The sequence below is a fragment of the Somniosus microcephalus genome, chromosome 16 (assembly GCF_052327205.1).
Source record: "Somniosus microcephalus isolate GS21.2 chromosome 16, FLI_Smic_1.0, whole genome shotgun sequence".
Lineage (NCBI taxonomy): Eukaryota > Metazoa > Chordata > Chondrichthyes > Squaliformes > Somniosidae > Somniosus > Somniosus microcephalus.
This window is the reverse complement of record NC_141002.1, coordinates 105042559-105056454: the sequence shown is the minus strand read 5'-3', so window position 1 is coordinate 105056454 and position 13896 is coordinate 105042559. Positions and strand designations below refer to the sequence as shown.

The 13896-nt window shown below is 48.2% G+C and overlaps 1 protein-coding gene across 1 annotated transcript; it reads left to right on the top strand.

Annotated features, from left to right (window-relative positions):
* Window positions 1-530: 530 nt before the first annotated feature.
* Window positions 531-10572, top strand: LOC147106463 (thyrotropin subunit beta-like). The gene is made up of 2 exons (XM_086009762.1): window positions 531-692; window positions 8979-10572. Exons 1-2 carry the CDS (start codon window positions 531-533, stop codon window positions 9255-9257), a joined length of 441 nt encoding a protein of 146 aa, XP_085865888.1. The 3' UTR covers window positions 9258-10572.
* The last annotated feature ends 3324 nt before the right edge of the window (window positions 10573-13896 follow it).

Genomic DNA, 13896 nt, shown 5'->3' with positions numbered 1-13896 from the left:
TGAATAGGTTAACACAACTTCCAAAAGTCACAAAGTGGCATCTCAGCGCAGTGATGTCTGCAGATGTTTCCCCTGGGTGTACAGTGATGTTTGCAGATGTTTCTCCCGGTACAGTGGAATCGCTGGGTGAGATCCCCCAGCACTATGAGAATAGCTTTAACAAGTCTGTTAGCAAAATACTGCGGATGCTGGAAGTCCGAAATAACAACAGAAAATGCTGGAAAAAACTCAGCAGGCCAGGCAACATCCGTGGAGCGAGAAATAGAGTCAACGTTTCAGGTCGAAACCCTTCGTCAGTCCTGTTGACTCTGTTTCTCTCTCCACGGATGTTGCCTGGCCTGCTGAGTTTTTCCAGCATTTTCTGTTGTTATTTAACAAGTCTGTGCTGGTTTGACTTGTGGAGTACGAATGCAGCTTAAGTCAGGCTTTGTGATACCTAACCCAATATGCATAAAAGCCCAATGAAGTGATAGAAATACAGTATTTGTCACATTAAAGTTTGTGGTGTGCTGATTTCTCTGTGTTCCAGTATGAACGCTCTGCACCTGTTGCCTCTTGTCCTGTCTTTGAGCTGCTGTCGGGTTGGCTCTCAGTGCTCGGTGACAAGATATGTGTCTTACGTGGAGAAGGAAGAGTGCAGCCACTGTCTGGCCATCAATACCACCATCTGTGCCGGCTTCTGCATGTCGCGGGTAAGATATAAGGGCAAAGTTAATCAAATTCTACATCTAATGTTAATATGGCTTTTTAGGTACAGCTGCCCTTTGGATATAGGCAAGGCTTCATCTGTTGCCGATCCACAGTCACAACAACAACAACTTGCATTTATATAGCACCTTTAACGTCCCAAGGCGCTTCACAAAAATTGACACCAAACCAAAGAATTAGGAAACATTCGGAGTGAAAAGAACCAGAGGGGAGATGAGGAAACATTATTTAACGCAGCGAGTTGTTGTGATCTGGAACGCGCTGCCTGAAAGGGTGGTGGAAGCAGATTCAATAGTAACTTTCAAAAAGGGAATTGGATCAATACTTGAAGGGAAAATATTTGCAGGGCTGTGGGGAAAGAGCAGGGAAGTGGGACTAATTGGAGAGCTCGTTCAAAGAGCCGGCACAGGCACGATGGGCCGAACGGCCTCCTTCTGTGCTGTATGATTCTGTGACTATAGGACGGGTGACCAAAGATGTAGGTTTTAAGTATAAGATGTTTTGTAAGTCCCACATAATAAATGTAACCTAGACTATATTACAACACCATCATGCCATATCAGAAAGTACTTATCCAAAGGGCATTAAGAGTCAATCACGGAACATGGGACTGGAGTCACATGTAGGCCAGACCAGTTTCCCTTCATCCAATGAACATTGATGACCCAGTTGGGTTTTTACAACAATGCAGAATCAATAACCATCGTTCTGGTGCCAGATGTATTGAATTTAACTTCATAATTTGCCATGGTGGGACTTGAAACCATAACTGCTGGGTTACGAGGTTGAGACTATCACCACTACACTAGTCCACCCACTGACTCCAACAAGTGGACTCAGACACTTTCGGCGCTCCTTGATGTCCATTTTCTTTACCGATGCAAATCCGTAAATGTTAGAGTTTAATTTCACAATTTACCAAGGCAGCACAGCCCCGGGGTGACTCGTCCAGTACCATAACCATTAACAACCGTGGACCAGTAACTCCCATTTACAAACAAACTGTTCAGATACAGTTACAGCCAAACTCCTTCCAACTCGGCTCCTGGTAACTCTGTCTTGTGACTTGCCATGATGGGATTGTGAATTCCTGACCTCTTGTTTCTATAGTCCTCTAGTCCAGGGAGCTTCCAATCTCAGTATTTACAGTGTCATTAAAAACTGTACTGAGATCTTAAGACATTGAAGAGAGAATCCTAACCCTGCACAAACCATTGATTCGGTCGCAGTTAGAATATTGCATCCAGTTTTGGGTGCCTGACTTTGGGAAGGATGTCAAGGGTCATGGAGAGAGGGCAGAATAGATTCACTAAAATAAGTGGTTTTAGTTATGAGGAGATACGAGGAAATCAGGGCCTCATTTCATCAGTACAGAAGATTTAGAGAAGATCCGATGGATTATATTCAAAATGACGAAATATGCCATGAAGCAAATGGGGGAGAATTATTTCCATTGGTCAGTGAGTTGGTAACTGAAGGGCATCGATTCAAGATCACCAAAAGAATGAAGGGAGTCATTCGGACATTGTGGGTTTTTAATGCAGAGGGCGGTTTGGACAGGGAGTGTCATCAGAAACAGAATCCATTATAGCTTCTAAAAGGGGAACTTTTGAAACAGTAACATTTGAAAAGGTTATCTGAAAAGGGCAGGTGGAGAGGATTAAGGCGTGAGCTTTTCCAGAGAGCAGGGTGGACTCAATCTGTCCTGTAAATTTCTATGATTCGATCAGTACAGGTAAGAGTGGCCATTCAGCCCATCGTTCCATGGAAACCTACGATTCCCCCTCCCCCTCCCCCTCCCCGCCAATCAAACTGCCTCACTGAAGCTTTCCCATCACCCACCTACCTGGAGCCAATCCATATCTCTGATCACTGTGTGACGAGGGGCCTCCTAGCATCTATCCTAAACTTGCCGTTCCCCACGTTGTACCAATGTCCTTTTGTCCTGTAGTCATGGCCTAAACGTGACGTAAACTTGAGGTCATCCAAAACTCTGCTGCCCATGTCCTAACTCGCATCAAGTCCTGTTCACTGTTCACCCATCACCCCATTGCTCACTGGCCTACATTGGATCATGGTTAAGCAAAGCCTCAATTTTAAAATTCTCATTCTGGTTTTGAAATCCCTCCATGGCCTCGCCCCTCCCTATCCCTGTAACCTCCCCCAGCCCCACAAACCCCCTCCCCTGCCGAGATATCTGCGCTCCTCCAATTCTACCCTCTTGAGCATCCCTGATTTTAATCACTCCACCATTGGTGGCCGTGCCTTCAGCTGCCGAGGCCCCAAGCTCTGGAATTCCCTCCCAAAATCTCTCCGCCTCTCTCTCCTCCTTTAAGACGCTTCTTAAAACCTACTTCTTTGGCCAAGCTTTTGGTCACCTGTCCTAATCTCCCGTGTGGCTCGGTGTCAAATATTGCCTGATAACGCTCCTGTGAAGCGCCTTGGGACGTTTTACTATGTTAAAGGTGCTGTATAAGTGCACGTTGTTGGTTCTATCTTGTATACCTTATCACGGCTAAAGATGTGTACAGGACTCCTTTCTAACCCAATATGTTAAAAAGCCCAACAAGGGATGATTCGCTATTGGATCTAGTAATGAGGAATGAACCAGAGCAGATAAGAGAAGTAAAATTAGGGGAACATATAGGCAATAGTGACCATAATATAATACGCTTTAAGATGATAATTAAGAAGGACATAAGCATGACAAAAACCAGGGTTAATAGATTGGAGAAAAGTTGATTTTGAGGGGCTGAGAATAGAACTTGGGGGGGGAAAAAAGGGCAATAATATTGGCAAACAATGATGTAGAGCGACAATGGGAAACATTTAAAACGGTGTTCAACAGAGTGCAGGAAAAATATATTCTGCTAAAAGGAAAGAACATACTAAACACTAATGAGACTCCATGGATGAATAAAGCCATAAGGGAACAATTAAGGGTAAGGAAAGAGGCATACATTAAGTACATAGACAGCAGAGGAGTGCATGATGAGGGAGAATATGAAGAGATTAGGAGAGAAGTCAAAACAACAATTAGAAAGGCAAAGAGGAACTATGAAATTAAATTATCAAGGAACATAAAACAAAACAAAAATTTTTTTTAGGCACATCAATAAAAAAAAGTTGGGATGGGAATAGGGCCATTAAGGGATAGGCAGGATAATACCACAGGCAATGATAGAGAGATGGCAGAAATATTAAATAATTATTTTGCTTCAGTATTTACCAGTGAGATAGAACAAGTTGACATGACATTGGTTGAGATTAGTAATGAGATAAGTGCATTTAAAATTGAAAAAAAAGGGGGCTATATTAAATAAACTAATCAAACTTAGAGGATAAAACCCCTGGTCCGGATGGATTACATCCACACATTTTAAAATAATCCAGGGAAGAGATAGCAGAGGCATTACTACGCATATTTAATAATTCATTAGAAAAAGGTGTAGTGCCAGAGGACTGGCGGATAGTTAACATAATACCGATATTTAAGAAGGGGGATAGAACATGTCCAGGGAATTATAGACCAGTCAGCTTAACATCGCTGGTAGGAAAAATAATGGAATTTCTACTAAAGGAGAAAATAGAACATCTAGAAACCAAAAATATAATAATGAATAGTCAGCATGGATTTCAAAAGGGAAAATCATGCTTGACCAACCTCATTGAATTTTTTGAAGAGGTAACAGAGAGAGTAGACAAGGGTAATGCAGTAGATGTAATTTATCTAGATTTTCAAAAGGCCTTCGATAAGGTGCCCCATAATAGACTGATGAACAAGGTCAGAGAATGCGGAGTCAGGGGACAAGTAGCAGAATGGGTAGCTAGCTGGCTTCAAGACTGAAAGCAGAGAGTAGGGTTAAAGGGTAGCTATTCACAGTGGCAGAAGGTGGGTAGTGGTGTTCCACAAGGTTCAGTGCTGGGACCACTGCTGTTCACAATTTACATTAACGATTTAGACTTTGGAATCAAAAACACAATTTCTAAATTTGCAGATGATACTAAATTGGGGGGGGGGCGTGGATAGTCAATACTGAGGAGGACTCCAACAAATTACAGGAGGACATTAATAAACTTGCAGAATGGGCATATAATTGGCAAATGAAATTCAACACAGATAAATGTGAGGTATTACATTTTGGTAGGAAGAATAGGGAGGGCACTTCACTTGAATGGTGCGAGTCTAGGTGGGGTAGAGGAACAAAGGGATCTCAGAGTACAAATACACAAATCACTAAAAGTTGCGACACAGGTTAGCAAGGCCTTAAAAAAAAGCAAACCAAACACTTGGGTTTATTTCTGGAGGTATAGAATTGGAAAGTAGGGAAGTTATGTTAAACCTGTATCAAACCCTAAATAACAACAGAAAATGCTGGAAAAACTCAGCAGGCCAGGCAACATCCATGGAGAGAAAATAGAGTCAACGTTTCGGGTGAAAACCCTTTGTCAAGACTGAAGAAGCACAGGAAATGAAATAGATTAAAAGGCCAGTGGGGGCTGGGAGAGAACAAAAGAGAAGTGAAGAGGCATTAAGAGGTATTCAAAACGAGACGAGGTGGTGATAGGACTAGTAAAGAGACAAAGGACGGCTCTAGATTAGGTGTGAAATGCACTGGCAGAATGAGAGACAGCTGCCATGTGGGAGAGAAAAAAAAAAGGAGGGGGGGGGGAAGAGCCAAAACAAAGGTGTGGATAAAAAACATAAGTAAAAATGTAATGGGGGCCGAGGTTATGATCGGAAATTGTTGAACTCGATATTGAGTCCGGAAGGCTGTAACGTGCCTAATCAGAAGATGAGGTGCTGTTCCTCGAGCTTCCGTGGAACAATGCAAGAGCCCGAGTACAGTGAGTTCGGAGTGGGAATGGGGCAGTGAATTAAAATGACAGGCAACCGGAAGCTCGGGGTCACCCTTATGGACTGAACGGAGGTGTTCCGCAAAGCGATCACCCAATCTGCGTTTGGTCTCCCCAATGTAGAGGAGACCGCATCGTGAGCAGCGAATACAGTATACTAGATTGCAAGAAGTACAAGTAAATCGCTGTTTCACCTGGAAGGGGTGTTTGGGGCCCTGGACAGTGGGAAGGGGGGAGGTATAAGGGCAGGTGTTGCATCTCCTGCGCTTGCACGGGAAGGTGCCAGGCGAAGGGGAAGGGGTTCTGGGGTTGATAGAGGAGTGGACTAGGGTGTCTCGGAGGGAGTGGTCCCTACAGAATGCTGAGAGGGGAGGGGAAGATGCGTTTGGTGGTGGGATCACTTTGGAGGTGGCGGAAATGGCGGAGGATGATCCGTTGAATATGGAGGCTGGTGGGGTGAAAGGTGAGGACAAGGGAAATCCTATCGTGGTTCCGGGAGGGAGGGGCAGGGGTGAGGGCAGAAATGCGGGAGATAGAACGGACGCGGTTGAGGGCCATGTCAACCACGGTAGAGGGGAATCCTCGGTTGAGGAAAAAGACATGTCGGAAGCACTGGTGTGGAAGGTGGCATCGTCGGAGCAGATGCGGCAGAGACGGAGAAACTGGAAGAATGAAATAGAGTCCTTACAGGGGGCGGGGTGGGAGGAAGTGTAGTCCAGGTAGCTGTGGGAGTCAGTGGGCTTGTAGTGAATTTTGGTCAATAACCTATCCCCAGAGATGGAGACGGAGAAGTCGAGGAAGGGAAGGGAAGAGTCAGAGATGGACCATGTGAAGGTGAGGGAAGGGTGGAAATTGGAGGCAAAGTGAATGAAATTGTCTAGCTCAGGGCGAGAGCAGGAAACGGCACCGATACAGTCATCAATGTATCAGAAAAAGAGGTGAGGGAGGACTGGACCAAAGAGTGTTCCACATATCCCACGAAAAGGCAGGCATAGCTAGGACCCATGCGGGTACCCATAGCAACACCTTTGATTTGGAGGAAATGATTGGAGTCAAAGGAGAAGTTGTTCAATGTGAGAACAAGTTCAGCCAGGCGGAGGAGGGTGGTGGTGGATGGGGACTGGTTGGGCCTCTCTTCAAGGAAGAAACAGAGCGCCCTCAGGCCATCCTGGTGGGGGATGGAGGTGTAGATTGTACATCCATAGTGAAAAGGAGGCGGTTGGAGCCGGGAAACTGGAAACTGTTAAAGTGGCGGAGGGCGTCCGAAGAGTCGCGGATGTAGGTGGGAAGAGACTGGACAAGGGGAGAAAAGATAGAGTCGAGATAGGAAGAGATAAGTTCCGTGGGGCAAGAACAGGCTGAAACGATGGGTCTACCAGGGCAGTCCTGTTTGTGGATCTTGGGAAGGAGGTAGAAGCGGGCTGTGCGAGGTTGGGGAACTATGAGGTTGGTGGCCGCGGGGGGAAGATCTCCAGAGGAGATGAGGTCAGTGACAGTCTTGGAAACGGTGGTTTGATGTTCGGTAGTGGGGCCATGGTCCAGGTGGAGGTAGGAGGTGGCATCGGAGAGTTGGCGTTCAGCTTCTGCTAGGTAGGGGTCGGTCCGCCAAACAACAACAACACCACTCTTGTCAGCAGGTTTAATGACAATGTTAGGGTTGGATTGGAGAGAACGGAGTGCTGCAAGTTCAGAGAGAGGTAGGTTGGAGTGAGTGAGGGGGGCAGAGAAATGGAAACGGCCGATGTCACGGCGGCAGTTAGCGATGAAAAGATCTAGAGAGGGTAAGAAGACGGGGGAGGGGTCCAGGTAGAACAGGAATTCTGAAAGCGGGAGAAAGGGTCAGCTGTGCGGGGGGAAGACTCCTGGCCAGAGAAGTGGGCACGGAGACGAAGGCGGTGGAAAAAGAGCTCAGCATCGTGCCGAGCTCGAAATTTATTGAGGTGGGGGCGTAAGGGGATGAAGCTCAGGCCTTTGCTGAGGACTGATCATTCGGGGTCAGAGAGTGGAAGGTCAGAGGGGATAGTGAAGACGTGGAAGGGGGTGAGATTGGGAGAAGTGGGGTCAGAGGAAAGTGAAGGGGAAGAAGGTCCCGGAGGGGCGTAGGTGTTCAAGAGTTGATGAAGCTTGCGATCCTTGACATCGGAAAGGAAGAAAAAACGTTTTTTGTTGAAGCGTCAAACCCTGGTTAGACCACATTTAGAGTGAACTGCTCGCCATATTATAAAAAGGATAATGAGGCACTGGAGAGGGTGCAGAGAAGATTTATAAGGATGCTACCAGAAATGCGAGGGTATACCTATCAGGAAAGGATGAACAGGCTGGGTCTCTTTTTCTCATGAAAAACAAAGGCTGAGGGGTGACCTAATAGAGGTCTTTAAAATTATGAAAAATTTTGATAGAGTGGATACAGAAAGAATGTTTCCACTTGTGGGGAAGAGCAAAACTAGAGGCCATCAATATAAGATAGTCACCAAGAAATCAAATAGGGAATTCAGAAGGAACTTCTTTACCCAGAGAGTGGTGAGAATGTGGAACTCGCTACCACAGGGAGTGGTTGAGGTGAATAGTATCGATGCATTTAAGGGGAGGCTGGACAAATGAGGGAGAAGGGAATAGAGGGTTACACTGAAGAGTTAGATGAGGAAGGACGGGAGGAGGCTCGAGTGGAGCATAAACGCCGGCATGGACTGGTTGGGCCGAATGGCCTGTTTCTGTGCCGTATATCCTATGTTGGAAAGAACTGAGAGTCTTATTCAAGGCAAATATTTGAATGTAAAAAAAAATTAGAATACAATCAGAGCTTTCAAATTATGGTTGATCATATATGGCCCGTCTGTCCTGCCCCAGGACAGGTCCTAACTCCAGTCTCACACGCGAGACTCTTGAACCACTCACTTCCTCAGCGTTTTGATCTTTGGAGGACCTTCTCCCAGGTGGGCCGCAAGCAAGGCTAAAGACCCCCATCCACCATCGGCCACAAGAACCCCCGATGGACGGCACCCCAGTATTCAGAACCGGGGCTCCAGTCTCCACTCGCTGGGACTACCTGGAGTGGGGCTCGAACTGGACACCTCTGACTCACTGAATGCTACCCGCTGAGCCAGTGGTCACTCCGTCCAGACGTGAGCCCCTCCCGCCCCCACTGCAGGTCAACCCAGTGTTTAGAGATTCTGGTTTCCGCTCGCCGGGGGCTGTCTGGAGTGGGGCTCAAACTCGTCGCCTTCTGACTCAGAGGCGAGAATGCTACCCACTGAGCCATGGCTGGCACTCCCATATAGGATAACGGTGTTGACAACTGGAAGCAAGTGGGTGGTGCCAACAGCCAACAATTTTAAACCATTTTCGGAAAAGTGAGGCTGTATCTGTAGCCCAATGCGTTGCTGTAGACTATCAACCATGTTGTATTATTATAGGATGTCAACATAAAAGCCCTACTGCCGAAGATCGCTCTGAGCCAGAAGGTCTGCACCTACCAAGATATCAAGTACATTTCCATCAAGCTCCCTGGATGTCCCCCAAACGTTGACCCATTTTACAGGTTCCCAGTGATCCTAAGCTGTGTGTGCAGCCAGTGTGCAACCGATACCACTGACTGCACCAACGGAATTGAAGCTCCCCTCTACTGCACGAAGCCACAATGGAGCATCCCCATCTCACGCTCCCGTACCCTCTCTCTGGCAGGTATCGCGTAGGAACAGGAGGAGGCCATTCAGCCCCTCCAGCATGTTCCTCCATTCAATTAGATCATGACTGATCTGTTTCTTAACTCCATCTACCTACCTTGGTTCCCTATCCCTTAATATCCTTACCCAACAAAAATATATCAATCTCAATGTTCAATTGGCCCCCAGTCTCAGCAGCTTTTTGGGGGGGGAGTGTGCCAGATTTCCACGACCTTTTGTGTGAAAAGTGCTTCCTGACATAACCCCTGAACGGCCTAGTTCGAATCGGATTCACAAACCTCGTTTCCCGTTGACATAAAAAGCATGACATTTAACATTGAAAAGGTCTGTGTAATCGGGTTGTAATGGGAATTCCCTATGTAAACAGGGCCCCATGACCTGCAGTTGCTGGCTGTGGCCACTAGGTGACAGTTTAGTTCCACTTCACCCTGTATCCTGACAGAGGAACAGGAGGCCATTCAGCCCTCGAACCTGTTCCGCCATCCAGAGAGATCATGGCTGATCTGTGACTTAACTCCATATACCTGCCCCATCCCCATATCCCTTAATACCTTTGGTTAACAAAATGACAGCCTCTTAAGTAATACAAGAGTCATAGTCATAAAACCATTCGGCCCATCGAGTTCGTGCCGGCTCTCTGAAGAGCAATCCAGTCAGTCCCATTCCCCCGCTCTATCCCCGTAGCCCTGCAAGTTTATTTCCCTCAAGTGCCTATCCAGTCTCCCCTTGAAAACATTGAGTGTCTCTGCTTCCACCACTTCCGTCGGCAGCGAGTTCCAGGTCCTCACCACTCGCTGCGTAAAAAAGATTTTCCTCACATCCCCCCTGTATCTCTTGCCCAAAACCTTAAATCTGTGTCCCCTAGTCCTTGTACCATCAACTAGTGGGAACAGCCTTTCCCCGCCTAGCCTATCCAAACCCGTCATAATCTTGTACACCTCTATCAAATCACCCCGCAACCTCCTTTGCTCTAATGAAAACAAATCCAGCTTCCCCAACCTGTCCTTGTAACTAAGATTCCCCCATCCCCAGAACCATTCTGGTAAATCTCCTCTGCACCCTCTCAAGGACCTTCACATCCTTCCTAAAGTGTGGTGACCAGAACTGGACACAATACAAAAATATAAACTACCAATCTATAAAGTTCAAGAGGTGAACAATTATACTTTATGAAGAAATGTAAAGCTCGTTTAAAGTCAGTCTACAGTTTGGAAGCACTTTAGCCAAGCATGATTAATATTTGGCAATGGAATTTAGTTTATAGAATTACTTACTTTGAGAAAAATATTGACTGCTGGAGATTGCCCGAAGGATACAGACCTGACTGTAGGGTTGAACCGCTGTCTGCTTGTGCAACTATTGTATTTATTCTTTTAATGAATCCTTTGTTGCAATCTTTGTTTAAGTGTGCTACTACTGTTCTGACATGATATCTGACTGGCTCCAAAATTCAGCAGATCTTTTGTTGTTGTTCATGCCACGTTTTCTAACTTGGCCAATAAACTGAATTTCAAAAGCAAAGAATGATCTCCTGCATCATTTCAGAATGTCCCGAATAAACTCAGTCACACAACCAATCAGGCACACCGTTATAATGAGGGAATTAATCAACAGAACATGAGAGAACTTTAGTCCCCTGAAAGTGTTTGTCTGCAACTTTGCCTGGTTACGCATTTTAAATTCAGGTTAAATAAAAGAGAGGACCTCATTGCAGGATGACTTAGAGTACTTCTCGACCAATGAATGATTTCTGAAGCGCAGTTACTTCTGTTATGGAGGCAAATGCAGCAGCCAATCTACGCCCAGCAAGATCCCACAAACAGTAAATGAATGAACCTGCGGTTAATTTGCTATCTTGTGGAGACAGGAATATTGGCTGGGACAGTTTCCTACTCTTTGTCGAATAGCTCTAACCTCCCTGAACAGGCCTCTGTTTTACATCTTATCTGAAGGACAGCACCTCCGACAGTCACACAATACCATAGTGGAGTTGTTGACCAATCACGGCAATCAATCTCGATCAATGAGTCTACAACAGACCCAGACATGAGGCGAGGAAACCCCCAGTGGTGGAGAGCTTTGTGAACCAGAGGTCCAAAGTCACATGTTCCTCCCGAGCACGCTACACTCCCTACAAGGCATGGCTCCAATTACTCGTACCGGGCTGATTGGTAATAAAGTACAGCTTTGTGACTGGACAAATTGATTCCACATAAGATCCTTATCACTAACAGATAGAGGAGCTGGCCATCTCATCAGTCCGGGGTGGATATAAACCCAGGCCCCAGCGGTGAAAGGTCAGTGTGTAACCCACTGCCCCACTAAGTTCTCTCTCCTTGCCCAATATGCTCACTGTTAACCGCTCCTAAAGATACTGGGGTATCTAGAGTGACCAGATAATGGCTTGTAAGTCTGACTGACCCATCTACAATCACCGCACCCAATAACCAATTACTCTGCTGAAAAATAAACATCTAAAAATGCTGAAAAGTTGCAGGTGTTTCATACCAGCTGTCCGTTTCAGATTTCCACCTGGATGCATTTACAGACTGTACCAAAAGACCCCACACTGATTTACACACTAATTATTAAATGGGACAGATTGATACTTCATTTGTGTGGCTATAGAAGCACTTCACTGACCAGGATTTAATTTAATCCACTGTCGGAGTATTGAATTGCAGTCCCACTTTATAATACACATTTCCACTCGCAATAACAGAATATAAAAACTGGAACTCGGAACGCTGCAGTTATACCTATAAACAAACCAGAAAGAGCATTTCACTCTGATTCTCCACATCGATCGACAGAATATTTAGTGATATTTCTACCAATATGTTCACATAATTTTTTCCCAAGTGGCAAATTAGTAAATATTTACTTCTGAACTGGAGAACCCCAAAAATTGTCCCCGGAAAAGCTGAGGTCCAGGGTGTGCAGGCATCGTATCCACGATGTACGTTGGGTGCGGTACGTGACACGCTGATATCACAGGTGGAATAGAAAGACCGTACATTTATATAGCGCCTTTCATAATGACCCAAAGCACTTCACAGCCAATGAAGGACTTTTTCCAAGTGTAGTCACGGTTGTAATGTAGGAAACGCGAAGCCAAACTGCGCACAGCAAGCTCCCACAAACAGCGATGAGATAATGACCAATGTTTTTGAGCGATGTTGATCGAGGGATAAATATCAGCCCAAGGACACTGGGGAGAACTCCCCTGCTCTTCTTCGAAATAGCCGCATGGGATCTTTTACGTCCTCCTGAGCGGGCAGTGTGTCAGTTTAATGTCTCATCCGCAAAACAGTATCTCTGACAGTGCGGCACTCCCTCAGTACTGCCCCTCCGACAGTGTGGCGCTCCCTCAGTACTGCCCCTCCGACAGTGCAGCGCTCCCTCAGTACTGCCCCCCCGACAGTGCGACGCTCCCTCAGTACTGCCCCCCCGACAGTGTGGCGCTCCCTCAGTACCGCCCCTCCGACAGTGCAGCGCTCCCTCAGTACTGCCCCCCCCGACAGTGCGACGCTCCCTCAGTACTGCCCCCCCGACAGTGCGGCGCTCCCTCAGTACTGCCCCTCCGACAGTGCGGCGCTCCCTCAGTACTGCCCCTCCGACAGTGCGGCGCTCCCTCAGTACTGCCCCTCCGACAGTGCGGCGCTCCCTCAGTACTGCCCCTCCGGCAGTGCGGCGCTCCCTCAGTACTGCCCCTCCGGCAGTGCGGCGCTCCCTCAGTACTGCCCCTCCGACAGTGCGGCGCTCCCTCAGTACAGCCCCTCCGGCAGTGCGGCGCTCCCTCAGTACTGCCCCTCTGACAGTGCGGCGCTCCCTCAGTACTGCCCCTCCGGCAGTGCGGCGCTCCCTCAGTGCTGCCCCTCCGGCAGTGCGGCGCTCCCTCAGTACTGCCCCCCCGACAGTGCGACGCTCCCTCAGTATTGCCCCTCCGACAGTGCAGCGCTCCCTCAGTACTGCCCCTCCGACAGTGCGGCGCTCCCTCAGTACTGCCCCTCCGACAGTGCGGCACTCCCTCAGTACTGCCCCTCCAACAGTGCGGCGCTCCCTCAGTACTGCCCCTCCGACAGTGCGGCGCTCCCTCAGTACTGCCCCTCCGGCAGTGCGGCGCTCCCTCAGTACTGCCCCCCCGACAGTGCGACGCTCCCTCAGTACTGCCCCTCCGACAGTGCAGTGCTCCCTCAGTACTGCCCCGCTCCCTCAGTACTGCCCCTCCGGCAGTGCAGCGCTCCCTCAGTACTGCCCCTCCGACAGTGCAGCGCTCCCTCAGTACTGCCCCTCCGGCAGTGCGGCGCTCCCTCAGCACTGCCCCTCCGACAGTGCGGCGCTCCCTCAGTACTGCCCCTCCGGCAGTGCGGCGCTCCCTCAGCACTGCCCCTCCGACAGTGCGACGCTCCCTCAGTATTGCCCCTCCGACAGTGCAGCGCTCCCTCAGTACTGCCCCTCCGACAGTGCGGCACTCCCTCAGTACTGCCCCTCCAACAGTGCGGCGCTCCCTCAGTACTGCCCCTCCGACAGTGCAGCGCTCCCTCAGTACTGCCCCTCCGGCAGTGCGGCGCTCCCTCAGTACTGCCCCTCCGACAGTGCGGCGCTCCCTCAGTACTGCCCCCCCCGACAGTGCGACGCTCCCTCA

What these genes read in the sequence shown, in the direction of transcription:
- LOC147106463 (XM_086009762.1), top strand. Translation starts at nt 531, where the DNA reads ATGAACGCTCTGCACCTGTTGCCTCTTGTCCTGTCTTTGAGCTGCTGT. An exon ending in CCGGCTTCTGCATGTCGCGG is followed by an intron (nt 693 to 8,978) that starts GTAAGATATAAG and finishes GTATTATTATAG; the next exon opens with GATGTCAACATAAAAGCCCT.